Below are 26,482 nucleotides of genomic sequence, written 5' to 3' on the forward strand. Positions count from 1 at the left end.
CCCTTTTCTCACTTTTGACGAGCGTTTGAAGTCTAATATTTTAAAAAGCTTTCTCAACTCCCCAGTACTTCAGTGCATTTTCTTTGTAAGTAGATACCAAAATAGCACATGTTGAGGTATAAAATCTTTTGAGACATACTTTTGACATTCTGATCCATTCTCCTTCCCTGTGCATATTCTGTATATTCAGGAAAAAAAAAAAAAAAAATACTGGTTTGGGTATATACCTTTCCAGGCTATATCCAGTTCAATTACTTGACAAACACAATCCCAAATTCTTTCAGTCAGTACTGCTCCATTAAGCAGGCTTCGGCTGCATTCCTGGCTATAGGAAGCAGAAATTTGTCTTTTGCTATAGTGAAATGAGCATTGTGTGAATAGATCCAGCCTGTCAAGAGATCAAGGTCGCACTGAATGACTAACCACTCTACACCTTTCTTTACCATTCAACAGTGATGTTTTAATCATGGACAAATCATCATTAGAAATAGCACTGGGCCCACTACCGTGAAAAGAAACCCATTAAAAAGAGCCCTATTCAAGTGAGATTCCCCCACGATGACTGATTTGTGAGATGTGTCAGATGACTGATCTTTAACCTATTTAATACATTTTATATTTTTTAAAAGTTCTAAGGTACTAAATCAAACACCTAAAAAAAGATTATTCAGCTAACTACATCAACTAAATTTATAACATATTCAAAGACTGAGATAAATTGTTTGACCAATCCTCTTTCTCTTGAAACAGACTACCTTTCATTAGTGTTTAACTTCTGCTAACTAAACCTCCATCACTCTTTTACCTAGTTTCCTGGGGGTTGTTGTCAAAATACCAGTCTGTGCTAACCTGCCTCACACAAGTTGCCTTTCTGAGTATTTGCACAATAAAATGGCACACCCCTGTGTTCCAGGGTAATATTCATTTACTATAGCATAGGGTCTGAGGTGATCCCAGCTCCACTAGGACCCCTGTACAAGGAACATTGGTCTCAGCTTGCTGATTTAAGAGAGGTTATCCCAACAGACATCACCATTTTCAGTTATTACTGGACTTGAAAGCATATTGTCCCAAGGTAAAAGAAACCAAATGAAAATTTTTATGAGGACATCTGCTTTTTTTTTTTTTTTGTATCACTATTACGAACTAAAAACTGTAGAGTTTTTGTCTATTTAGAATAGAAGAGATCCCAGCAAATATACTAAAACTAGAACTTTTAGTTTTGCCCACATGGATTTTCCTTCATGTTTTGTTTCAATTTTTTTTTCCTTCTTTATTCTGCCTTCTATTTATACTTGATAGCTATTTATGGCCCCTATTCCCATTAGAGCTAAATACTAGAGTTTTACTTTTTAATGCTCTCTTCATTGTATAACTGAACCAGAATGGAGTTTTAGCTAAAGTTGTTTTGTCTCATGTCAAGGGATGTGGCTTTGGAGATATACAATTAATATATTTTCTTTAAAGAAAAAAAAGAAGAAAGAACATTTTCTGTTCAAATATTTGCTAAGAAATTTCTACAGCTGTGGGAATTTAGTCCTTCTCAAGCAAACCATAGTAGAGGTTGAGATCGCCTTCTCTTCACCCTTAATGAATATAATAAACTTGTTATGATCCCTGGGCCAGTAGTAACTTGTATTATTGCTGTATTTATCCATCATCGTGTCATTCAAAATACACTTATGCAGCAGTGGCTGCCGCATTTTTTAACTGTGAAAAACCCCATGAACTTTAGAAACTCAGTTCAAGCTCTATTTACACTAGTGACAGATCCTACAGAAAAATCACATTTCTACTTGATTTCTTTTCAGATGGAAGCCATTTTACTGATCATCCTCATTGTCTTTTGCAGTACTTCTGCTAGCTCTACCACCTATTTTGAGAGCCGTGTATTGTTACTCTAATTTGGTTTTTAGCTTTCCTGATATTCTCAAATACTCTGCATTTTTGACTGCTTTTGTGCTCTGAGCAGACATTTGCAATGACTCCAAGATGTCACTCCTGAGGAGGAAAAGCTAGGTCAATACTACTGCACAGAAATTTGGGGCAGTGCATCCATTTATCTTAAGGAGCTTTTAGCTTCTGTATAATGAAATACATCCTGGGAGCAGTGACTTGCTTTCTGGATTTCATCATCCATGGTAAGTCCATCACAGATGAACATCACTCTTGCCAGCCACGTTTTAAGAAAAGCAGGAACATGCACATATTCTGGCTCTGGATCCCAAATGGACCATCTGCCTGAGTTGCCTGCCCAAGTCCTGGAGAGAACAAAAGTTCAGTTGCGTCTCTCTTCTCCGTGTTTCTCAGCAATGTCACAACAGCATGGGACAGTCTGAGTTACAGTAAAAGAAATCAGACCATATTATTGGCCATAGTACAAACATATTTGTAATTTAACTCTACAGCATTTGCACGTGCATCTGAACTGGGCCAGGTGTCTGTGCTGCAGTGAGGGAACTTTTGGAGGTACTATCAGCCTGGATGCAGTGTTTCTTTCTGGAATCGATCATCTATGAACAATGGGTACCGATAAGATACAGGAGAAAATGTTCCAGCTTCACCAGCCATTGATCTGTGAACCACTAAGCTGCATCAAGCAATACAACGGTATCCTTTAAAGTTTCAGGAACACACTGCACATTTCCAAAGTCACTCAGCTGTTTGCTGGGTAAGGTTTGAAGCTACACTGATGAGCTATGCAATCCAGCGCCCAGCTTTTTGACTGTCTGTATAGATAAGTCCATATAGATACTGTTCATTTAAACAAGGGCTCTTTTTGGCATTTAACTTGGCAAATAAAGAAAGAGCTAAATACACAAATATACAAAACTTTAATCCAAAGCATCTCCTTTGCTGTTGAAAATGATAATAAAGTTTGCAATAAATAAGAGACAAAATATGTAAATCTTTGAACAAAAATATAATTCAAATAAATGAGAGAAATTCCTGTTCTCACAGCTGGTCATTGGTGCTAATTGCCAGCCTCACATTTCGTCTTCAGGACTCAGTTGATAAAGGTAGCCATGACATATTTTCTGTCAAAGAAGCCATTCATTTGTAGAAGGATACATACCCGTTGCTCCCATCCCCCACAAGAAAATTCAGTCAGCAGACTTTGCAAGACATACTAGTGCTGCAGCTTCACTGATCTTCATATAAGGGATTTGCTTCACTTGGGACATGTGCAAAAGCTTTTTATTGCTTGTTGGATTTTACTTTTTTTTTTTTTTTTAATATCACCTGCTACTGTTTTTCTAACTCCTCACTTTCAAAGGCAACTTAAAAAGACTTAACCGACCACGAACCTCCCATCAAGTCCACTCTGGTAGAATGGAAGTTACGGGAATGATGCTCCACTATTACCAATGATTTAATAATAAAAGCCATCTTAGTAGACTCACGCTATGTATCAAACACCAAGTAGACAGAAGCCGGGAGGCTCCTCCACTCCAGCCCCTCCCTGGTATATCTCAACCTTGGTGTTAAGAAACTGTCTTCTCCTGGGATATGAGGATAATTTATCATCTATATTATGATGCATCTTTCTTGTTTCATCCAGCTGCCTTCTTTGGAAGAAATGGACAGCTAAAGAGACTTAAATAGATTATATCCTAATTAATAATTAACATTTAAAGCAGATACACAAAATGGCTCATAGCCAAATGGGAAATAAAACCTTTTTTTAAAGCTACAATTAATTTCTTCTAGCGATGAAATGATAAGAAGTACAAGAGGATATTTAGAGACATTTATCTGCATATTGAAATAGAAGTATTATGACCTGAAAAAATTATGGAAAGGTTCCTGACATCTGGTCTTCCTTGAAAACAAAATTCTTCCATTGTACTCAAGCAAAACACTGAGTAGCAACTACACAACAAAGCTCTGCCTCCTACCCCAAGAAGTATGCTCCCGCACCCTTCCTATTTTTTTCCCCCTCCCCTTTGTCTAAAAAGTAAAGAAAATGTATGAAATCAAGCCCGTGTGGGAAAAAAAAACCCCACAGGATTCAGAGGGCAAATCCTTACATCTCTCAGCAAAGTCTGAAAACAAGTGGGATTCAAAACCAACGAGCTCTACAGACCCCGTTAGATCAAGTGTTGCAGGGCCACTTTGCTGCTGCTTTTAAACTCTAGGCTGCTGAGCTATGAATATAGAAAAGGATATTCCCTGGTATTTGAAGACAAACCTGAAAACATGCATTACATTTTGTTTGTTTGTTTGTTTAAAGTTAATAAAGCATCCTTTCCCCCATAACTTCAGCCATGCATTTCAGTACTACTAAGTTCAGTCCTTACATTTGGATTTACTCAATCCCTGTCTATCCAAAGAGCATTTCCTCTTCCCTCAAAACCACGGCTGCTTTAATCCCAAGGCCCAGAATATACTTCAGCATTGACAGTAGGAGCAGAAGCCGAGTAGCCAAGACAAGACCCACTACTTGTCATGGCTGATGTCACTCTTTGTACCTCAGATCTCCACAGATGGTTTCCCTCTGTCCTGTGTATTTCTGAAGCAGCAGGCATAGACGGTATCCTTCATCCTGCCACCTGACACACAGCATTTTGTGTGGAAAAAATGTGGAGGATTCAGCCAGAACCTCCTTCTGGCAGGTGCAACAACAGAAATAACCAGTACGTGAATCTGGCACCCTGAGCACCTGAGATACTCCTGACAAGACCTTGCCACCTCCTTGTGGTCATCGGTCCAAGCCTCTCCCTCCCTCAGTGTCCCCTCCCTTCAGCATCACTCTATAAGTCCCATCACCAACGCCGCTCACTGGCTTCTTCTCTCTCTCTGAAGTTGCCCTGTCTACTCAGGCTGGAAGACTCACAGGCACCAGTGACCAACGCGTCTTCTCCAGATGGAGACTGTACCAGGCAATGTAGAGGATTTACCTGCTGATTGATCCTTTGGTACCACTGTAATAAGCCGGAATAACTATAAATTGTTATCTTGTGCCAAAGTGTATGAGCCAAACTAGCCAAGATGCTTCCAATGGAAGCTGATTTGGCAGACTTGTTCCAAGTCTGAACATTAAAAGAAAGGAAACAGACCTTATTTTTAAGGCTGTGCTAGGAAAACATCCCTTGCAGAAAGTGAATAATAAATATACTGCATGCCATAGTAATGTCCGTGGGGGGAGGTAAGGGATTGCTATAAAACATAGTATTCCAACTACTACAGATGTTGCTGCTAGAATTTACAGCTTTCTCTGTGTGCTTATCTCTCCTCACCAGTTTCTGCACATTGAATCCCATTCAAACATGGGTCGTTTTAAGCCATTTTTTTATTATTTTAACCTTTTTTTTTAAGCTACAATTAATTTCTTCTGTGTTATTCTGTAATGTTAAATAGATTCAAGACCTGTATTTACAAACCACATGCAAGCCTATTTTGGCACATGTAAATTACATGCAAATACATTCTAAATTAGTTTGTTTATCACTCCAGAATTCTAATCCAAAGGTTTTGGTTTTTTACATTTAGTTTTTATTCTGACATGTTTACAAATGAGTTTGACTCTGGAAAATAACTTAATAAACTCAGGGTTAGCTATGCAATTAGAGGAGGCATCTGGGAATCATAAAACCTGGAAAACAATATTTACATCTTTTCTACATCCAAGATTCCACATTTTTTCCCCCCTTAAATTCATCATTTCAAAATATTGCAGGTATTTTTGTATGAGGACAAACAACAAGAATTCATTTTTATAACCAATGACCCCTCTCTCCAACAAGCAATTCATGGGGTAGCACTGGATAAAATGCACAAAGTAGAAGATTTCATTATAAAAAAAGAAAATGAAAAATAACTGAATTAACATTGATCATGACTTTTCAACAGCATTTCTTATTATTACAGCCAGGCAAAGTCTCCTGTGGGCAGTAAAGCTTTCCCATGTATTATTAGCCCTCTACAGAAAGCTATGAAAAGACACAAATCTGTTTTGTCAAAGGACAGAAGAGCATTTAGTTATAAGAGAAAGTATGGTCATAATCCATTGTGGGGTTAAAGGTGAAGAAAACAGAACTATAACACAAAGCCTTAAGAGAGTAATACTCCTGCAGTTAATTCCGGAACACCGTAGCAGAGCCGCCTGGTTTGTGGGGAGAATACATTCTCAAGGCAACCTGACATCTATACGGTTTATATTTATTAGTAGCAGCACTATTATATAGCATCTCTATTTGTGCTAGGTACAAACACACACGGCACCATGGCTCCTGCTTCGAGAGGCATTTGTTGAAGATGCCACAAGTGTCCACACGGCCGGCGTGAAAGCCAGCGCTGTGACAGAGGTGACCACTTGCGCCTGGGCGCAGGGGGACAGAGGGGTGGGAACATCTCGCTTGGCCATGCCACTGCTGGTGGTCCAGCCCCGCTGTTGGTGATCCAGCACAGAGCCTAAAGCAGCTGTCCCAGCTACTCAAACTGCAACATTTAGGAAATTTTTCTAGTATATAGAAAGCTATTTTAGTGCTTGAATAACAAAAATCAAGTCATCCCCTGGAGTGGGGCGGTTCGGTTCAGGATCACATGCTAACAGTGCATGAAGTTGCTCTCAGTGTCAGGTTTGTCAAAACTTTGACAACGACTGGAGGTTTGGTCCAAGTAAGAGGCAACTTAAGTGCTCTGGATCAGATCCCAAAGCAAATTTGCAGCAGGTCTCAGTAACTGGATGGATGCCTTTTACACCCAGCCACGGGCCCTACACCCTCACAACCACTGGGACAAACCGCAGATAGGAGGGTTTAGCGCAGGGGATGGCAGAAACAAGGCAGGATTTCGCACCGCTCCGAGGCTACCTGAAGGATGGGCAGGAAAATCAAGGTCTTTACAGATAATTTTTCCTTCCTTCCTTCCAGTAGTCCCCAGAGGATAAGGACAATAGAGGCAGCTGTGTAACAGGGCAGGTAATAGAATAAAGCCATCAAGAATAATATGATCCCTTGCTGTCTTCAAACGCACTTGCTTTCATTTTGATTTGCACAGCCCAGCAAATACAACTCTACAGTTTATGTTGCCCTCCCCAGGCCCCACGGCAGACCTTGTCCCACACTGCCTGGTGCCCCTTCCCCCTCCCCGCCCCCCCTGGCTCCTCTGCCAGCTCTCTCTGTCCTGGCACTCGCAGCATTGATGCGGTCCAGTGCAGCGTCTTGTATAGATATCACAGCTATCTGCAACGTCAGAAGCAAACCATGGTGTTAAAACAGCATTTCACCTTCCTTTAACCTGCTTTTTAAGGACACTGCAGTGATACTACTCCCTAACAGTGCTCACGTTATCTCATTTAGCAGCATCTCGGATAACTCCCTCCAATCCTGCACTGAGCTGTGTGATGAACAAGTCACTTTTCCACCATGGGTTATCCTGCGCTTTCAGTCTGAATTCACAAAACCATCACACCTTCCCCATTCAAATCTCTACTAACAACTCCTTTGTGCCTTTCAAGTTACAAGCTCAAAATAATAATAAAGGCTCTAGGTTATCCTTTCTTGTGGGTTTCCCAGTGACCTTGACTGACTGCTTTAACAGAAAATGTTCTGCATACCAAAAAATGAGCCCATGGACAATTCTTAGAAACAAATGAGCTAAGAAAAAGTCCTTTGTGCAGTTCCAGCTCCCTTCTTCCTCATTTCCATCTGTTGTAGCTGTGTAATCATCACTGTTTTGCCATTTTCTGTCACATCAGAGATTGGAGGAAAGTGGTAACAAAGAGGCTACAGAGTCTAGAAGTGTGACAAACACAAGTAGTGGGCAGCTTCTCAAAAATGAAATGCAGTTCTACTAAAATAATCTTTTATTTTTGACATTCTCTTCCCAGGTTTCCTGCCCACTGCCCCTTGCTTTAACTATTTAAGTCACCAACTATTCAGGGGCTGCCTGGTGTCACACTCTGCATCCCATACAATAATATCCTTATGGACTGGGATACATGGGTGCTACTGAAATAGAAATGAAACTCAGTCAGCTGTATGTGCCATGCTAGGTTAAAAAAAAAAAAAAAAAAAAAGGTCACAAGCAAAGGTTCAGATCCAGGTGCAATTCAGCAGCACTGGAATGACAGTGCCCTAAAGCCACTTAAAACAAACAAATAAACAGCAACAACAAAAAAAACAGAGTCAGGGCTTATTTATCTCGGGCATAGCACCCAGATAATATGGCTTGTCGGCATCTGGACCGACACTGGCGAGTCTGCTGCGAGCGGCACAGCTCTGCTATTCAGGTCCCTGCTAGCTCATGCATTTCTGCATTGTACTCCATTTTGTAGTGTCAATATAATCCTCTGCTGTCTTCCAGACATTTACTACACTGATTTTCACTAAGTCCTGTTCAGATCACTTAGCAGATAATTAAACAAACAAACCAAAAATATTCCTAAGTGAAGAGACTGTTTCCATACAGATGCCCTTGCAATTAAAATTTCATTAAAAAGGAAGAAAGCTTTCCATTCTTTCTAAAAACATCTGATACTCAAGGAAGGGATTTTTTTGAAGGGGAAAAGAAAAAAGATACTATTTTACATTTTCCTCAAGCTTACACAAAAAGAGAAGGAACACAATACACCTGTGCACAGAATTGCTCATTTTCACTCTCTCTAAATGAGCCAGACACTCATTCTGCACATTGTGAAGTAAAACAGAAAGCATTATGTGCAAACATTTACAGTATAAAAAGCCTCGTCACCTGGGATACTTGCTGCTTCTGAAAATTCCGATCAAAGATAAAAACCAAGACAACTCATTGTAATCAATTATGCACAGATAGTCCTCAGCGTATGGGCAATTCATAAAAATAACACTAAAAACTTAACGTGGATTTACATGCAGAAATGAAATATGGACATGGACAAAACACTAATCTTCTGATTGGTATCTTATATCGACAATCCCTGTTGTATAAACGAGTCTCTGGCTAAATAGCACTTCCTTGAAAAAATTTCCAGCAGCCCTTTAACCACCCTCGCTTACACAAGAGGAGCTGCAGACACAGCCCAGGACTGTGTGAAGGTTACAGCAGGCTGCAGTTGGGGAATCAGCACTACAACAAGCTGGACACAGGTTTTATTTCTGCGTAGGCAGGGATGATTAACTCCCCCATACATCCAAAAAGCACTCGTGGTGCAAAGAAAGCCATTACTTGACAATCTGGCTCTTTTTTAAAAGAGGGACTGCAATACATGGTGGCAAGCCAGACGTGATGCATAGCATTTCCCCTATACGTACACCCCCCTGTACGTACAGCAGCTGGTGGGAAACTGCAATGATCACCCTCCAACATTAGCCACTAAATTCAAAAAGGAAGTTGAAGATGTATTCGGGTTTCAGGCATGTACGAACATGCTATCATCATCTTCCCCACTAATACCAAATTCATGCTTCGAGGTCTTTTCTATGTCTTTTTTGCTCAGCCTTAGTCAAGCCAAAGAATTCACATCTTGGTGTCAATCCTTTCATCAACTTTACACCCCTCAAAACCTGTAAAATATTTATATTTCCACGTGAGGATTTATTCCTGTTTTTTTCTAGCTGACATCCCTTCGTCACGGGTCTTACACATTTTTGCCTAGGTGAGCCCCAAAAGGTATGCAGTGGCTTAATGAGAAGATCAATTACTGTTCATAAGAAAAGATACTGTCTCTTTAAAGGTTATTTGAAGGTTGATTGCTATCTTATTGCTTATATCCTGCAAATCTATTCAGCCTTATGAATGAATTTGACCTTTTTATACTTACTGGGAAAAAAAACAGAACAGAAGTTAATTTACAGCTCTATAATACAACACTTTTTCCCAGAGAAATGAAAGGGCATTCAAATCGATACCTGCACAATAACACTCTGATGAATGTTTGCACCCAATTTTCTCATTTTGCTAACTTGAGATTGGGCATTTTGAATAGTTCTCAAAGAACATATTCTTTATGTGCTGTGAAGTATGTGGTATTGTGCCCAAACAATGCTAGAGGATAATCATTATAGGAGTATCACTGGGCCTGAAAAGGTCAGTTAGTTAGAAATGTCAGCTTTCAATGCAACTGTGCTGGACCTTCCTATGTAAGGATCCAATTAAAGGGACATGCCAAGGTGCATGGAAACATCATGGTGACCCATAATAATAATAAGGTATTGTGGAAAAGCTTGATATTTTTCTTCAAAAGTAATGGATTAGCCTTTAGAATATCTTCTCTGCAGTCTTATTTTGACTTTGCAAATATCACTTATTCTACATGTATCCAAAAAAAAGGTCATTTTCTTAAAATGCAAAGGTGGGGATGAAGCAGCCTTACTAAAAGTAAATGTTTTGCAACTAAATGGAAAACAACTTCTGGTTTCATTACTGGATCAAGAAAGTGTCATTTCAATACATCTCAAAACTGTGATATTTGAGAAGGATGTAGATGGTGTTTGGGGAGACAGATGGGGATAGGTCAGGGGACAGGCAGAAAGATCAGGGTGGATTTATTCTCTTGGGATGTGATGTGAGTGAAGACTGCCTGTGCAGGGAAAAGATGGTGGGAACAGCAACACTGTTCAGTGAGTATGTAGCATCTCTGCAGTTGTTATTCCAGCAAATGGAGAGGTTTAAGTAAGAACTAGGAAGGTACTGATGTGCACAAATAAGTAATTACAAGCAGCAATATTACTTCTTATCACAGCAAATGGGAGTTCTTACAGCTCTTCGAATACAGTAAAGATGAGGAATAGGATACAGTCAAATTTCCTGATTAGCCTCAGGACAGCTGAAACCAACTTAATGGCACTCACACACAGAAAAAAATATTTAAAAAATTCCACGTTTTCTCTCTGCTTTCTGTTAGTACATCATCTGGCTAAAGTTTCACTAAGTCGAACAAACTTTTTCCTATAGTTTTAATGTTCGGTGAAGACTGACAACACAGGAATTTCACCTTGAATTGACACTAAAATATATATTTTACTTGTATGGTTGAGAAATTCTTGTACTGTCGGTTCAAACCAACCATCTGGGGTCCATTGTCTTGCTGAGCAATGAGGTACTGTCCCCCATGTTATTTTACATTACTGTGGGCAAATGAGTGGATTAACACCCAGTCTATAAGTGACATGAGAAGTAGTTTCACTATCCATCACTGAACATTAAAAGACTCAATTATTAATGGAAAGATAAGTAACTTCTTTTCTCTACCACCTTTCCAAATAAAATAGCATGTGAAGCTTCACTAACAAACATGAACAGTAATTATGTTAGGCTGTTTAAAAGCGCAGACGCTATCCCTTGACGCATACTTAGACCAAAATCGATGTACTATTAATTAATAAGGACTAGCAAAAATAGTACCTGAGTTTTAGCAGCAAACAACTTTCTGTCACATTTTATTACTCTGTATCATTTTTACTAATACCTGTCTTATAGCTTCATGACTTTGAGTTCATATTATTTTCATGCTTCAATTAGAAAGAAGTAGATAGCCAGACTATCCAGGAAGGTAATGGAAAAGTCTTGTAGCTGGGCTTAGTGGTGGAATTTATAGTTAAATGAAACTTTTGAATGTACTATAAAACTTCTCCTTCCTTTATATAGTTTTACTTGAGGTCTCATAAGCAGTAATATGTAGAAATGCAAAACTTAATCAGCTAAAAAATATAGCAAATCCCACATATCACTTTATGCAATGCCAGGAGAGTAGAAATATATTTTCCTAACCAGAGGAAATTAACTAGGCAACAGTCCTATATCTATAATTTAAAGCTGTAAAATATGTATGGCAGAAACTAAAGCCACCTTAAAAGAATTCAGGGTAGCAGTGTATCACAAATTAATGAAATGGAGACATTTTTAGAGCATGCTGCCCTGTTGATATTAAAGGGGGGAGAATATTTCACCACATAGATCAGTCTGATAAATACTTTTAAAATCAAGCTTTTTTTCCCCCTGTTTCAAAGCATAAGAGCTTGAATATTAGGAGGAAGCACAAAAAAAGTCATTAACATTTCTGATCAAATCTCAATGCCACTCCACCAAGATTAGGAATACCTGACGTTGTCCCTGCATGGAAACCTCTAATGTGGTCAGAGGAAAATTTGCCTAAATCAAAAGGCAGGAATTACAGAGCCAGCTCTTACTTTATTTCACCTAAAACAGAGCTGAAAGAAACTTAAAATATATTCCATGCCGTAGCTAAGCTGGGCACTATGGAATATTCAACTACCCGAGGTTTTTTAAATGCAATCAATTTACTGCTGCCAAATGCAGTAAGTTTATATACATCTGGGAAACACGCACCTACGGTGCTGATGAATTTCTCCTGACATTGCACTGATTTCAAGAGAGTATTATTTTAAATTGGCAGTAGAGAGACTGGTGGAGAAGGCTAAAGCCCTTAGGACAGCTGAATCAAAGGGAATTTCAAAAGAATTTTCCTGATGGGTCTTGGATAATATCACATGTTAGCTATTTTCAAAGCCAATAGTTTCCAACACTCTTCCATTTATGGTATCAATAATTAAAAAATACTTCAGAGGGAGATGAACTTACCTTACTGAGAAGAGAAATTGGAAAGCTGTATTATTATCGTAAACACAGGAGATGCAAAAAGCTTTGTCTCCATGGAAAAGCTATGGAAACAGGGATATCTTATTTGCAACTATTGAGTGGTTACCACAAAACGTGATGTATGTCCATGTTCAAAGTGTTACTAGAACACGATCACATAGAAATTAAGGGCAGATTCTCATCTGCTTTGTGCAGCAAGGCCAAATTAAAACACCTGAAGATTTGGGGGTTTAACCCAAAGTCAACGAGAAGTGTTAAGGAAGTGTTCTGGATCAAACTCAGAGGTAAAACTAACTTTAACGAAAATTTAAATTACCAAAACTTAAATCTCGTTATGTCCCACTCCCTGCCAGCATGTCCCTGCCAGCTACTGATGAATTTTTAACGTCTTTCCCCCACCCCACTGTGCACATCAGCTCTGACTCCGGCACCCTGAACTGTACAGCACGTTACAGTCTAATTGTAACTCACATGTCAAGGGGCAAGAAGAAAGGAGTGTGGCAAAAGCATTGATAAATTTAACTTAACATTCTCCAGCTACTCAGCAGTAAGGCAGAGCAGTGAACTCCCCTCCACATTTTACATGGGTGTCACTTACTTCAAAGGAATATATTTGAGCATGAGGGAGTCTGGCTTGCTCCCAGCCTATGCATCATTTGTGTCTGGCTGTTTCTGGAGACCCACAGCAAAGCAAAGGCTTCCTCCAGTTTGGGGTGCATTGTGGAGCTTTCCATAGCTGTTTTCTTAGGGGCAGTGGAATAGGTCAGCTCTGTACATTGCATACAAAACTTGTAGCTGGAGCTGCAGCTCTCACCCTCTGCGTTTCTTTTCTTTTTTTTTTTTTTTTTTTTTCCCTCCCCCATTTTTTTACAGAGCGCCCTCGGTCCAGGTTACAGATTAATGATCCATACCTGTCCAGTTTAACATACAAATGTGCTTTTAAGTCAAGCACCTGTTCCTCCAGGTTTTGCAGAGCCGTGCGTGCATTGCTGGGTGTTTGGAAGCCACCTGGAGTAAGGCAAGAGGCAGCAGCAGGTCACCCTCGCTGCGTGGGCTGGGCACAACGTCAGGACACGAGGAACGGGCACCACCTCCTACCCTTCAGTGATTCCTGGGGAACTGTGGAATGGCCACAGCCTTGGGGAACAGCACGACTACCATAAGGTAATGTTAAGGTTTCTATGATCCCAGAAACTCTCTTCTGAATGTTTTGGCACTTTTGTCTCAACACCCCTTAATTGACATTAATAGCATTATTTTACCTTGCAATTACTGTCATTAACTGGCTGATTCAATTTTTGGAAATTTTTTTAGTGGCACATGGAAAAGAGCTGTTGTAAATACCTGCAAGGAATCACCATCAATTCTTGACTAGATGTACAAAAACTGGTTTGTGGATTTCACAGACACACAAAAGGAAAATTATATTCGTCATGACAAAAGTGCACATCACAGAGGTCACCTTTGGTTTTGATGTCCTTTGTCTGTTCTTACAATTAAGCAATGGGGCTTTGGTGGCTGATACTGCTTGAGACATGGAGGACTTTCATACTATAAATAAGGCAGAGCGACCTCCTCCACAAACGAAGGCTGCCTGCCTGCGGCAAGGTGGAGAACAGAAATAAGTCCCACAGGATTAACAGCTGCAACTAAATAGCCCAGTCCCTAATTTGAATCAGTAAATTAAGGCATGACAGTGATTATGCCTGATCTCAGCCATCATAAACGGTATCACAACTTCGTAAAAGCAGACTGTTGATGTCAGATCTTAGAGCAAGGACTCAAAGAATGAAATGTTTTAAAGTTGCAGTCTCCAAAGATAGATAAAAGCCTCACAACTATGATTTATTTTATTTTTGTATTTGTAGAGCCCAAACTAGACCCTTTAATCCACAAGGTTGGCATTTTCCAATCCTACTAGGAATTAAGTGCCTAACTTTTTCAGCCTCTGAAAAATCTCAGCTTTACGTTCTTAGGTAAGTTTGGCCTGATCCAGCGTCAGGCTTCTTTTGAAAATACCTTTTCTGAAAGCAAAATTGTAGGCACCCAATTATATAATCATGGCAGAAACATCTTTTTTTTTTTCCTATTTAGCCAATTATTGTAGATTTCTGGCTAAATAGCAAAAGGTAAAACTTGCATTTCAGGAAAAAATGCATGTTGCAGAAAGCTTCTCCTCCGCACCCACCCACCCCCCCCCACCACCCCTTTAGTGCAGTTATGTCTACCTATGCAATTATTGAAAACTATTTTGATCCTTCCAACTAATTGCTGTGTTGATTTAGTAGATGGCTGTATTAAACTGAGATCTGAAGTGATAGGTACTTACTATGATTACATCTATGCACAACCTCAATTTAGTCAACCCTTTCATTGTCTCAGTGAATTCCATATCTGAAATTATGAGGAAGGTATCAAAAATTCGTGTTACAGAAAAGTCTCACGTTAAGTTATTTTGGTCCCCCAACCCTCTTTTTCTCTTATTAAAAAAATGCCTGTGGACTTTGGTGCCCTTGCCCAAGATCTGAGTGTTTCTTATGATTAAGACCTTCAGAGATCTTCTTCTTTTTCCTCTAGAAATAAGGAATGCTGAAGATACGAAAAATGAAAAATGTGCCATGTTTGTCCTTGAAGTTACAGTCAGAATAGTGACAATGGCTGTATCGCACTGTATTGTTGCTTTTATCAGCAAGTGCCCTGAGCATACATTAACATAATTGCAAACTGCATGGAAAGTGAACATGCAAAAATGTGATGCAATTGCCAATAGCCTCAAACATCTGTCCCAAAAAGTGTTCCTCCTCCTTATTTTAATTCTTATTATTTTAACAAGGTTAGCGAAGGAGAAACCATGTCACAGATTATATCTACATTTAGAGTGTCAGAACAATTATTGATGCAAAATTGTTATCTAAGCAAATGTGTGTCACATTTTGTTCACTTCCCATAACACCTGTTCATTTCGCTAACACATTATTCCCAGTTAAAGCCAGGACTCATTAGTCCCAGTTAAAGTGAACCTGAAAGCTTAATACCTACATACATCTGAAAAATTAAAAAAGTTAACCAAAAGGTAGCACCATTCAAGCACGGTGTACATCTGAAACTGGTGGGCAGCAAACTTCTGTGGCAGCTAATGGAAAGAAACTGAGCCAGAAAAATAGTAATAAATTAAAAGCCACCCGGCCTTAAAAGCTGCCATCAAAGAAGAACACTATTCGAGCGACCTGCATTTCAATCACCGCGCTGAGGCCTTTGAAACTCACTGTACCAAACAGCTCGACGCTTTCCCACTGTAATGTGTTTTAGTTTATCTCCTCAATAGGCAAATGACAAAAGCCATTATGAAGCAGGTCATTTGAAGCATTTTAATTTTACCTAAATATTTTCTGACCCACCTGGGGGTTCTCTGCCCTAAGCCTGGCCCTCCTGCCTCCCACCACGCGCAGAGGGCCACCGCCTCCTTACTCCCCGAGCCGCTCACGTTTGCCATCAAGAAAAGTCAAACTTGCATTTCTGTGATACTTGAACACACGTTGTGAATTCGAGGGCATCTGCCCTGCAGATATACTGCTAACTGTAACCCCAGGAGGCTTAAAGAAATATCAGCACTCAAATTCATAGAGTAAAGGTCTGAAGAGGCAGCTCTGTGAATGGATAACTGCCCGGGGCTTTGCCAAGCACAATATAGCTGTCACTTGTTATTACGTGAAAGATTTTCTGGGGAACAGTGTTTTTCATTTTGCATGTCAGAGACAGGGGAAAAAACACATTTAGACAACCATCTCTTTAAGAAAAGAGAAGAGAGCCGTGCAGCAGAGCTCACTTACCAGGGCTGGTTATTGTCAGGAGGTCAAGCTGCCGTTTCTGCTGAAAAACAAATTATAAAAGGAATTGTTAAAAGGGGACTAATTTTAGCGGGTCAGCTTAGACCTGCAAAGTAAGTGTTGTGACATTTATAGCAGAATTAATTACAAGTTACATGGCTCACAGTAACTCTTTTGGATGGAATCCACATGTACTTCCTGTGGAAGAAAAAAAACCCTTGCTCAGTCCTTTTAATATGTTTTTATTTGCACTTACAAAGTGTTACTTTTTTTTTTTTTTTTTTTTTTTTTTTGAACATATACTTGAAATGGATAGCTAGAAGCAGGGATGGACCGATATATTTATAAAAGTGATTTCTGGTTCCACAGGGAAGAAGACAAGGAACCAAGACAAGAAATTCCAAGTTCTTTATTCATATCAATCACTGACTCATAGCCTGTATGTGATCAAACACAATTATATCGCCTTGGGGTGAACCTTTCAAAGACACGTAAAGGGATCTAGACAAACTCAAGACTGATAAAAGGAAAGCTTCTTTTCATGCTGAGCGCAGTCAGCCCATGGATCTCATTGCCACCAGATATCCCTCACCCCAAAAGCTTGCCACACTTGATCATCACTGGGTATGTGTACAGACAGCAAAATGCAGGGAGTTATTATGGCAAATAATCAAGTTTAAAATGTTCTTTGGAAGTGCTGCAAACCTTCACAGGGCAAACCAACCCGTACTACAAGAAGGTTAGGAAATTTTTTTTGCCTGGAACAAGCTATCCTGCTAATGCCTTTGTGATGGTGGGGTGCATCTGAGGTTCCCTTTCCCCGTAACATGTAGCCAAGGTTGTTGCCTACTCCATGTTCCCAGCCTTAGGTGATCTCCCCACTGTTGTCTCTCTGTACCCTGCCACTGAAATCCATATGCTCCTGGACCATTATCATCCTCTTCCACCTTTCTGTGGGCGAGAGCTTTCCACTACTAGCAGGGCTTTCCCCGTCTCACAGACAGACTGTTACTGCCTCTTCTTCAAAGCACTTTCTAACTTACTGTCTTCTCCCTAACTTTGTCCAACATTAGTGTGTTTAGCTGGCATTGAAGATTATACTGTCTAGTTTAATTCCTCTCTCCTAATTTGCTCAATAATGTCTGTGTTACTTTCATTTATTGTCAGCACTATTGATCTTTCTCTAATCTAATTCTCATCACTGCATTCACTGTATTCCCTGGGTGACAGCTGAAAGTCCTTGAGGAGGAAACATTGACTTGGTATTCCCTACTGTGAACACTCTTCCTTAGAAATTATGACTGATGAAACTCCTTTCCAAACCCATCATTCCTCTATAAGTAAAGCTTCAGTGGCTGAAGTGTATGGACACAGCTGATGATCCACTAAATATACTTGAGCTATATGGCCAACAGTGAGTGTGGTTTGCTGGGAAGCTGAGTGGGGTATCAGGCTGAAAAAACACATGTTCTGAAACCTTCCTGGCCTTCAGTACCTTAACTCTTGTACAACACAAATCATATTTATGAGAAAATTCATTCCCATCCGCTTTCGTAAGCACTCCTTGTTCTTTTAACTCTGCTAAGTCATTCTGAGTATGACCTTAGCAGTAGACTTGATTACATTTGTTTTAATATGAAATACTAAGGCCAGATTATGCCAAGCTTTTTTCCAGGCGTGCCAGGGTAATGGTAAAATGGAGCAGAAGACCCTGCTGCTGCCTTGTGTCACCTCCACAAGAACCACTCAGAAATGCTGTCCATACTCTGCTGCTGGGGGCTGCTTACCCCACCCTCCTTTTCCAGGGAGCAATAATGCAAAACAAGCAATAGAGTAAGGAAAGGACCCACCTCCCAGCAGGAGCTGTAAGATGAAACATCTTCTAATGAGCTAAATTTTATATAGATCCTGTGCCTTAATCGTGATTCATACGTACAAAGCTACAAAATGCCAAGGCTTAGCACCCACTGGCCCAAAAGCTTTGCTTACATTTCTCAGCACAACTGGAACTCCAAATGCTGTATTTCTAATGAACAGCCAGAGCAGAAAATATATATCCAAAGCCTATACTCTGTGAAAGCTTCTCTGCTGGGAAAAAAGGTGGAATATAAACACCCTGCATCAAAGAAGGTTGCAAAATGTAGAGATCTGGAATAGAGAGAAAAGCATGTAGCCCAGCTGGCCCCCAGTTCTGACTAGAGTCTATTAGCTAGGGTAAAAATAAACATTATATAAACCCCTAAATAGCTTAACTTGGTACTGCAGGAAAACAAGAGCATATAGAATAGGCTAAACAAAATGGGAAATAAAATGAAATTATTACAAGTTCATTTTGTAACTTTTTTTCTGGTTTGGACACTGCCTTCAAGCTGGCTTTGGGAAAAAAAAACCAAACAAACAAATAACAAAAACAAATTAACTCCAGAGCCAGGAAATCTTTGTGTATGTGTTGAACATTAAGTTCAAGTTATTTCTCTGACTTCAAGCGGAGCCGCACTGATCTTTTGCATCTAACACCTAACTGCTGCAAGGGATTTGAAATGCCACCAGGTTCTTGGCACTGGCTCCACCCAAACGCTCCGGGCTGGAGCACAGTGGTTACTGCCTGCCTGGTGCGCCGAGAGAGGGAAAAAAATGTCTCTGCTCCGACCTTCAGCAGACCTTGAAGAGGTTTCTCTAATTTGGCTCAGCAAGGGAGGTTTGTGCACACTCACCCCAGCCCTGGAGAGGAGGAAGCAGGAAAGTGCATTCCAGATTTGTGCATGTAAACATGCAAAATGCACTAATTATGGATACAACCCCTTTTCAGAAATTCAAGCCTGCTCTCAGATCTCAGGGGCTAGCTCTCTGCCATTTCCAGGGCTCAGCCTGATGCAAGCAGTCTAGTAACTAGATGGATTTTTTTAAAAAAACATACAGACACGCTTATGAGTAGCTATAAAAGCAGCAGAATTTGAATTTAGAGAGAGACATTACAAGTGTCACAAAGATTAATAAAATAATTTCATCAGAAGTATCATGGCTGTGGGGCTTTATATATTTGCTTCTCCCTTCAGTGCTGAAAGATGCAAATTGCAGCTGTTGCCCCCCTCCAGCGCGATAACCCTCTCCCTGTTTTGACAGATTTCTTGAAAGACTCATCTCACAAGATGTCTGGCTGCTTTTTTTTTTTTTTTTTTTTGTTCTGCCTTTAGTAATTTTCCACTTCTCAAACACCTGCCCCCGCAGAGATGTTTGGGACTCTCCCAATCTTCAGGCAACCTACTGTCCCATGAATTACTTACAACCTGAGCACTGAAATGTAATGACTCTAGTCCCTGGTCAGGAGCGAGGTGAGAGTTTCCCATATCACTAAGGCTGGATTTCACCTATGTGGACAAAAAGGCATTCCTTAAGAAACACTAAAATGATTTCCGCAGCATCAGCCATAATATGTAAGAGCCAAACTGAAAGATTCCCTGTATCACCACAGCATCTCTAGCGCTATAATCCTGTCCTACCCTTAAGGGGCAGCATCCTCATTTCCACTTTTTGGCTATTTGAAAGCCCAAAGGCAGGAAGAGGCCACTGGTGATTCACAGCAGCTTCCAACCTCCTGCACTTTTCCACCGCTGGTGCTACCCAGAGGCACCGTCCCCACCGCGCGTTAGGGCTCTGCAGCAAACCTGCAGCAGATTGCGTTCACTTCCACAAAATTAACACAATCTTTAATTAATGCAATAAGCACTGATGAGTAATAAATCATATTAAAATACAAGGAAGGCAGATTTTTCATAAATTAGGCATTGATTCATTTAATAAATATTAATCTACTAACTATCAAGAATTCATTACATCTTAGAAAACCAGTTCAAAAACCTCGCTGGTAAGCTGGTCTGAAGTGTGCAGAATGGTCCCTGTTCACCCATAATATACACTTATTTTTAACTAAATCCTTAATTTATCAGGTTAAACAACTTGCCTGAAATTGAGTCTGGGTTATTATTCCACTGCAATACGCAATTCTCTCAACACAGATTCTACCTCACCCCTCAGATCATTTCCTAAATTTTGCTTAGTAACTCCCTTTCTGAGTACCTCCATTCTCTCCCTTGATGTTGGTGGTCTTTAAAATATTTGCTGACTGGTGTCATTTAATTTTCACCTCAATTAACTCAGCGAGAGTTGCAAAACTAGAAAAAAAACCAACCTGTAGGGGGGTGTAAATTAACTCATTCATTTAAGTTTAGCTTATCTACAAGATGTTCTTTCACACTTTGCTCTCTGCAGAGTTTCTCCAACCTTTTATATAGATGTGGGATGTGCTGCACTTGCTTTGACTCTTATCTACAGATTAGCAAAAGAGAAGGAAAAAAAGCCAGATGCAAAGATGCCCCACGAGACTGATATGGAGCTGTTTCTGTAGCAACCGATGATTTTCTTCTCATGTAAGAATGAGCCTAGTCATATCTAATTCTGAATGTATCTGGGCCTCACTTGCCAGCCAAAGCTGTGTCAAGTATAAAGTCAATATAGTTCAGAAAGAGTGATAAAAAAAAGCAATTATAAACTCATCTTCCTACTCCTACATGCCTCCTCCAGCCAGGATCCGAAAGATATCCTTACCCCTGCCTTCTATCCCAGCACATCATCTCCAAGCCCCCAGTATCCAGCAGAGCTGGTAAGGAGAGATGGAGGTGGCAGCCAGGCACCCGGGTATCACACACATGAGGCTTCTGTGCCGCAGGCTCCTTCAGCAGCCTTGTGCAGCCACGTCCCAGGAGACGGTGTGCTCCAGCAGGGGTTCTCTAGACACCGAGGGCATCTATACCAGCCTTGCTCTGAGTCTCCATACGAAACTCCAAAGCCCAGAGACGAGACCAACTTCAGCTTTAGAAAGCTTTTGTTGTGTTTGTGCCATTTCACTGCCTCGACTGCGGGCAATATTTTCTGCAGCTATGAACCCGAAGGCAGGCTGCCCATCTAATAACATCTCCTGCCATAGTCTACCCACGTGAAGCTGGAATTGACTCTGGGACCACAGGAGGACTTTCTCTTCCTAAATGTATTTTACCCAGCCTGGTCTCTGCTATTGATCTCTTCCATCTAATTTTAATGTGAACAAGTGTCTCTCCCTACTACCTTCAATCTACTATGCGATGCAGAGGGTTTAAAATGGAAATCAAGTGCATGGTTTTTATTATTTTTTCCTGGAAGCCTTGACACAAGTTGTTATTAACTGTGCCTTTTCCTTTTAACTTCTAAATTAGCACTTTTCTTCTTTAAAATGTGTTGACATAAAAGTAACTGAAACCAGTGCATCTTCTCACAAAATAAAGCTGAGTACATATTGAAAGGTGACTTTCACATTTCTAAGGTCTTTATTATTGCACAATGTAACATCAATGCTTTTGAAAGCTATCGTCTAACATTACATCATAAAAGAACCCAAAAGTTCAGAAAAATCTCAGAGCGCTCCCAAGTGTGCAGCTTGGCATGGTGTGGATGGGACAACACGGCTGCCCCCAAGCACCACCACAAGCCTCGGTGGTTTGCACTGGAGGGACTGACAGTGGAGGGGAGGGAGAGGGTAGAAGGAGCAGAGGGGGAGAGGCAAAAGTCTGTGCCCCATCCTTTCGCATTGCTGCCTGACAGGTGACAAGCTGTGCACCTCCGTGTGCTCTGCTCCTGTGGAAAAGAAACTTCTGTGCTGAAGGAGTGTAAACCTTTTAGTTGTTTGTTGATGGACAGTTTATTCAGGGCTAATTAACATCTGGAAAAAACCCCAACTTTCTAATGAATGCTTAGATAAAGGAAGGTGTTAGAAAAAAGTAAATATAACTCAGCGAGCATTTCACATCTGTCTAAGTTTCTCAAATGACGGTTTCACTACTTGTCCCCTCCTTCCCATCAGAGTGCAAGACTTATCTCCAAAGAGAAACTCTTCATTTAAGCAATGACCCCAATAAGCTACTGATTCAAATCCTGTTAAAATGGATAATTTAATAATTTGAGGTTCCTTTTCTTTTTTTCTTTTTTGAATCACATTATGCCAAGCAGTAATCTTTTCCTTCCATCCTGAAATCAGACTTTTGCTCATATAATGAAGCAAGATCTCACATTCTGTACTTCCTGTATGATTGGCTGCTAAAGTTTCCTGGTATAATGATAAAATGAACCAGTCAGTTTGTTGACACTTGACTGGGATCTTAGTAAATTGCATCTGCTGTAGCCTACACTGTGGAATCAATTATTGATGATGTAGGTGTGGGAGAACATTTATAAATTGGTTTGGGATATGTTATCGCTCATGCTAAGAGCTATAATGAGCATTTTAAACCATTTTAACAGTGACCTCTACAGACATTTGATTGTTTCAGTATTTGGTAACTCAATTCTGTTTTAAAATCAAAACCAAGTCCAAATGCTGAAAGGCAGTGCCAAACCATTAAGCTACTTTACCTATCCTTCCAGTTCACACATTCTTCTACTTAATATCTGACACCTATGTCTATCTTTCCCAAAACCCAAGTGCCAAGGACTTTCTTATTTTTCAGAAACACTGCCGAACAAGTAGCTAAGACCCCTCCTTCCCCCGCCCCCCGCCCCCTTCAACTATTTCTCTCAAGAACACAACACTCACATATAATGTTCTTACAGTCCTGTTACGCTCAAGAGCTATTCAGAAAGAACATTAACACAATGAAGGTTAAGAAAAGACTGAAAAGCCATGCAAGGTATCTTCGGGCACACATGCAAACACGCTGCAGTGCCTACGGCAGCAGCACTAGGACACAGCCCCAGAGGCTTGGTGAGCAGATTACTACCAGAAGCAGTGGATCCCTGCCCAAAGCAACAGCCACGGGAGGCTGAGTCACCTGTGTGGCTGTACCCCAGAGGCCATTTGCAACCTGCACGCTCGTGCTGGTCACACAAATTCACCGTCTGCTCCACATGTTCTTGAGTGACATCTCTATAGGTTGCCTTATTTACATACAGAGCGCTCATAAAGATAGTATCCAGATTCTCACTAAACCACTAGAAATCAAAAGAAAAAGCCCCTCAGTTCACTATAAATATTTACAATTACAACAAAAAGTCGTTAACACTGTCTTATCTCTGAAAGGAATGAGAGGAGGAATGAACTGCTTTGGAATGAACTGATCCTTAACTTTGCCAATGAGAGTTATGATGACAGAAAGCCTCTTCAGTTTTCTGTGCTCCTGCACCTGAAAATAACAAGCATCCTTATGCACCTCAGTGAAGCAACAGAAAGGCAGATCAGTGACAACTTTATGGTTTGATGACACATACTATGCATATACAGTGCATCTTCTCAGGTGTGCATATAAAAGGGCAACCTTGATTAGCTAATAACAGGCTCTTTTTAACCCAAGCCAAAATATGGCAAGCAAATCCAATCACTTTATTGAACCCAACTGGCAAACTTGACTCAGAGCTCCCAGTTTCAGAGGCTTCTATCCTTCTTGTTAATTCAAGCCTGAAACGCTGAGACAAATCCATGCACAGATAGCTAGTGCTCCAGTCGCTCCACAGCCTGCGCAGGGTATGCAAGTGTATGGAATACATACACAAACACTGGTATTTCTCCCCCAGTAAAGACTGGGGGAAAAGGATGGATGATACAGCCAATACCTTGTCTGTGCTTTGTTCTGCTCTTCCCCTAAAGCTTTGGGCCTGCAAGAAATGAAGGAAGAGAATAGGGCCCATTTCTCCATGGTTTGACTCCACATCCAGGTTGGAATCAAGCTTCTTTGTAGTTCCACTAAGAGAAAGGTGGCTGTGGCTATGTGCACGTTTTAAATGAAGCTTATGTACTTACTTACACAGCAAGGGCTCGGGTTCTACTCATTCCACAATTTAACTCAGCATTTTAAAGGGTTTGTTTTGGTAACAAACTGCCATGCAGGTTTTTCATAGTTTGTGGTATTATTATGTAAATTGCAGAGCCGTGGTTATAATCCTGTGCTTGTGACATCAATTACTTAATGCCTATAAAGATTACTGTAACACCACAAACAGAGGATTATGTGTTAAAGTACATAGTAAGCAGCAGGAGCTAATAAACTCTTCTCTTTAAATTTTATTTATTTGGGAAAAAAAGGTAAACAAGGGCAGAAAAACTATATAGACCACACACAGTGCCATTAACAACCAAAATCCATATATGATGCAGATCGCTTTAGGCATTGCACAGCCATTCTTTAGTCGTGAATTCCTGTCTCACGTGAAGTCTTACAAAGGCAAGGAGCAGGACTAGTGAAAGCAATTATGAACTTTGAAAGTCCAGCATTTGTTGGGGGGTAAGCAACAGTATTCAATGAATGTTTAATTAGAAACAAAGCATATCTACCTATACCAGTAATGGGATATTGACTAACTAGCCATTGTTTATGGGCTGTTTTAGATAACAGACAAGACAGATTAACCCCCAACATATGCAATTTTAAAACTAAACATGCAGGTGTAGGAGCCTGTGATCACACAATAAGGGACACACTAACCCAGAGATTTACATCCCTGCTCTGTCCCATCTGGACCTTGAGACTGAACTTCAGCTGCTTACATCCAGCTACAAGCCGCAGATCATTCTTTTGCTGTGTAACTAAATATTTATTGAAACTGGGACTTAAGTTCCAACGTCTGCACCCAGTCAGAGTAGTTTAGCTACCAGCTAGTAGCAGTTGTCCTACTCTCTCCATGTCAACTAATAATAAACCTAGCAAACTGTCATCGTGCCAGAATAGCCAGCCCACTAGTAGTGAGAAGGCTGACTTGGGTTCAAAGAAAATATTGTTTTGAAAAATATTTAATTTTATGAAAATTAAAAAAAAAACCAACCCAACACTTAGAACTCTGAGGGGGTTACTGGGAAGTTTTCTGAAACACAAGAAATTTTCACTAGAAGAGTCCTTCTTTGTAAGAAGTTAAATACCTTCTTGTTTGGGGAACAGCATGTGTTTGCACTGGGTTTGGCTCCTGCTCTGTATTAGAATTCTGCTCAGGACAGCACTTAAGTGGAAAACAAAGTTCTGAATTACAGCACTGACGCAATCTACTTCCTAATACACCTGAGCCCAGTCAAAAGAAACACATCTTTGATAAACTTTTAAGAAACAGGACTCCTGAGGTTTCACACCGTAAGGATAGCAATACAACTGGAAGGAAGAAAAACATATATAGAATATGCAACACAAGAGGAAATTCCTTGCAAATATAAAAATTGCCCAAAAAAGATTGCACTTTCATGCATAAAACTTATGAATTATGTGTTAAAAAATCCTTGTGATTCAGCAACAGAGTGAAAATAAACACTAGAGAACACAACTTCTCTAGTTGCCATTTTCTCTGACTCCCTAGAGCACAAATCCCATTCCCATCCACCCCCCACCCCCACCCCAAGAGCTCCCTGCCTTTACTTCTGATTTTATGGGAATTACGTGGTTGTGTTTATCTCAGGTGCTATTTTCTTTTAAGGTGTTGAAGTTTGCCTGAGATGCAGGCAGGCTGTGTGAGAACACAGCACAGCAATTTCCAGATCGTAGTTCCAGTGGTTGAAGGTATTCTGCAAACACTCAAAATATATCCCCTTTCCACTCAAAGATGACAATATTTAAAGGAACTGAGTGACTCATATACAATGGTAACGCATGCCATTTTATACAGAAGAAAGCCTCAACAATAGGTTGTATTTCTGGTATGTCACATTCAAACATCTCAGAAACATAAACATTCGACAGAGAATATTTCAGCTCTTCAAGCAAACCACTTTGTGCCTGTAAGCCCAAGTAGCTGGGCTTTCTGTATAACACAAAGCAAAGTAAATGTTGGGAGAACTTTATAACCGCAACATGGTGTGCATGAGGTCTACAGGCTATATCGTCTCCAAAACCCTTCTGTAGTGATTTCCATTTGCACCATCACCATTCAATTTCAAAGCTGCCAGTCTCATACCTACAGCTCCATACATCCAAGCATTCAAAAGGAAAAGGTAGAGCTTATCCTGTTCTGAAAGTTACTTTTGCACTTACCATTACTAGAATTGTATATATGTACAAATATAAATATATTGCATATAAGTATATACAATCACAGATACATATAAACATTCA

General features: G+C 40.2%; 1 protein-coding gene across 4 annotated transcripts in view; it reads right to left on the minus strand.

The window, feature by feature from the left end:
• Positions 1 to 26,482, minus strand: part of LOC121095490 (BEN domain-containing protein 5) — a 964,914-nt gene that overhangs the window by 432,040 nt on the left and 506,392 nt on the right. For 3 of the 4 annotated variants that reach the window (XM_040610380.1, XM_040610379.1, XM_040610377.1), the window contains exon 6: positions 16,374 to 16,413. In XM_040610380.1, coding sequence (XP_040466314.1) covers positions 16,374 to 16,413 — 40 coding nt within the window. The remainder of the gene's footprint in view (positions 1 to 16,373; positions 16,414 to 26,482) is intronic. The other variant, XM_040610378.1, reaches the window with a different exon arrangement.

The sequence above is a fragment of the Falco naumanni genome, chromosome 11 (assembly GCF_017639655.2).
Source record: "Falco naumanni isolate bFalNau1 chromosome 11, bFalNau1.pat, whole genome shotgun sequence".
Classification (NCBI taxonomy): Eukaryota; Metazoa; Chordata; class Aves; order Falconiformes; family Falconidae; genus Falco; species Falco naumanni.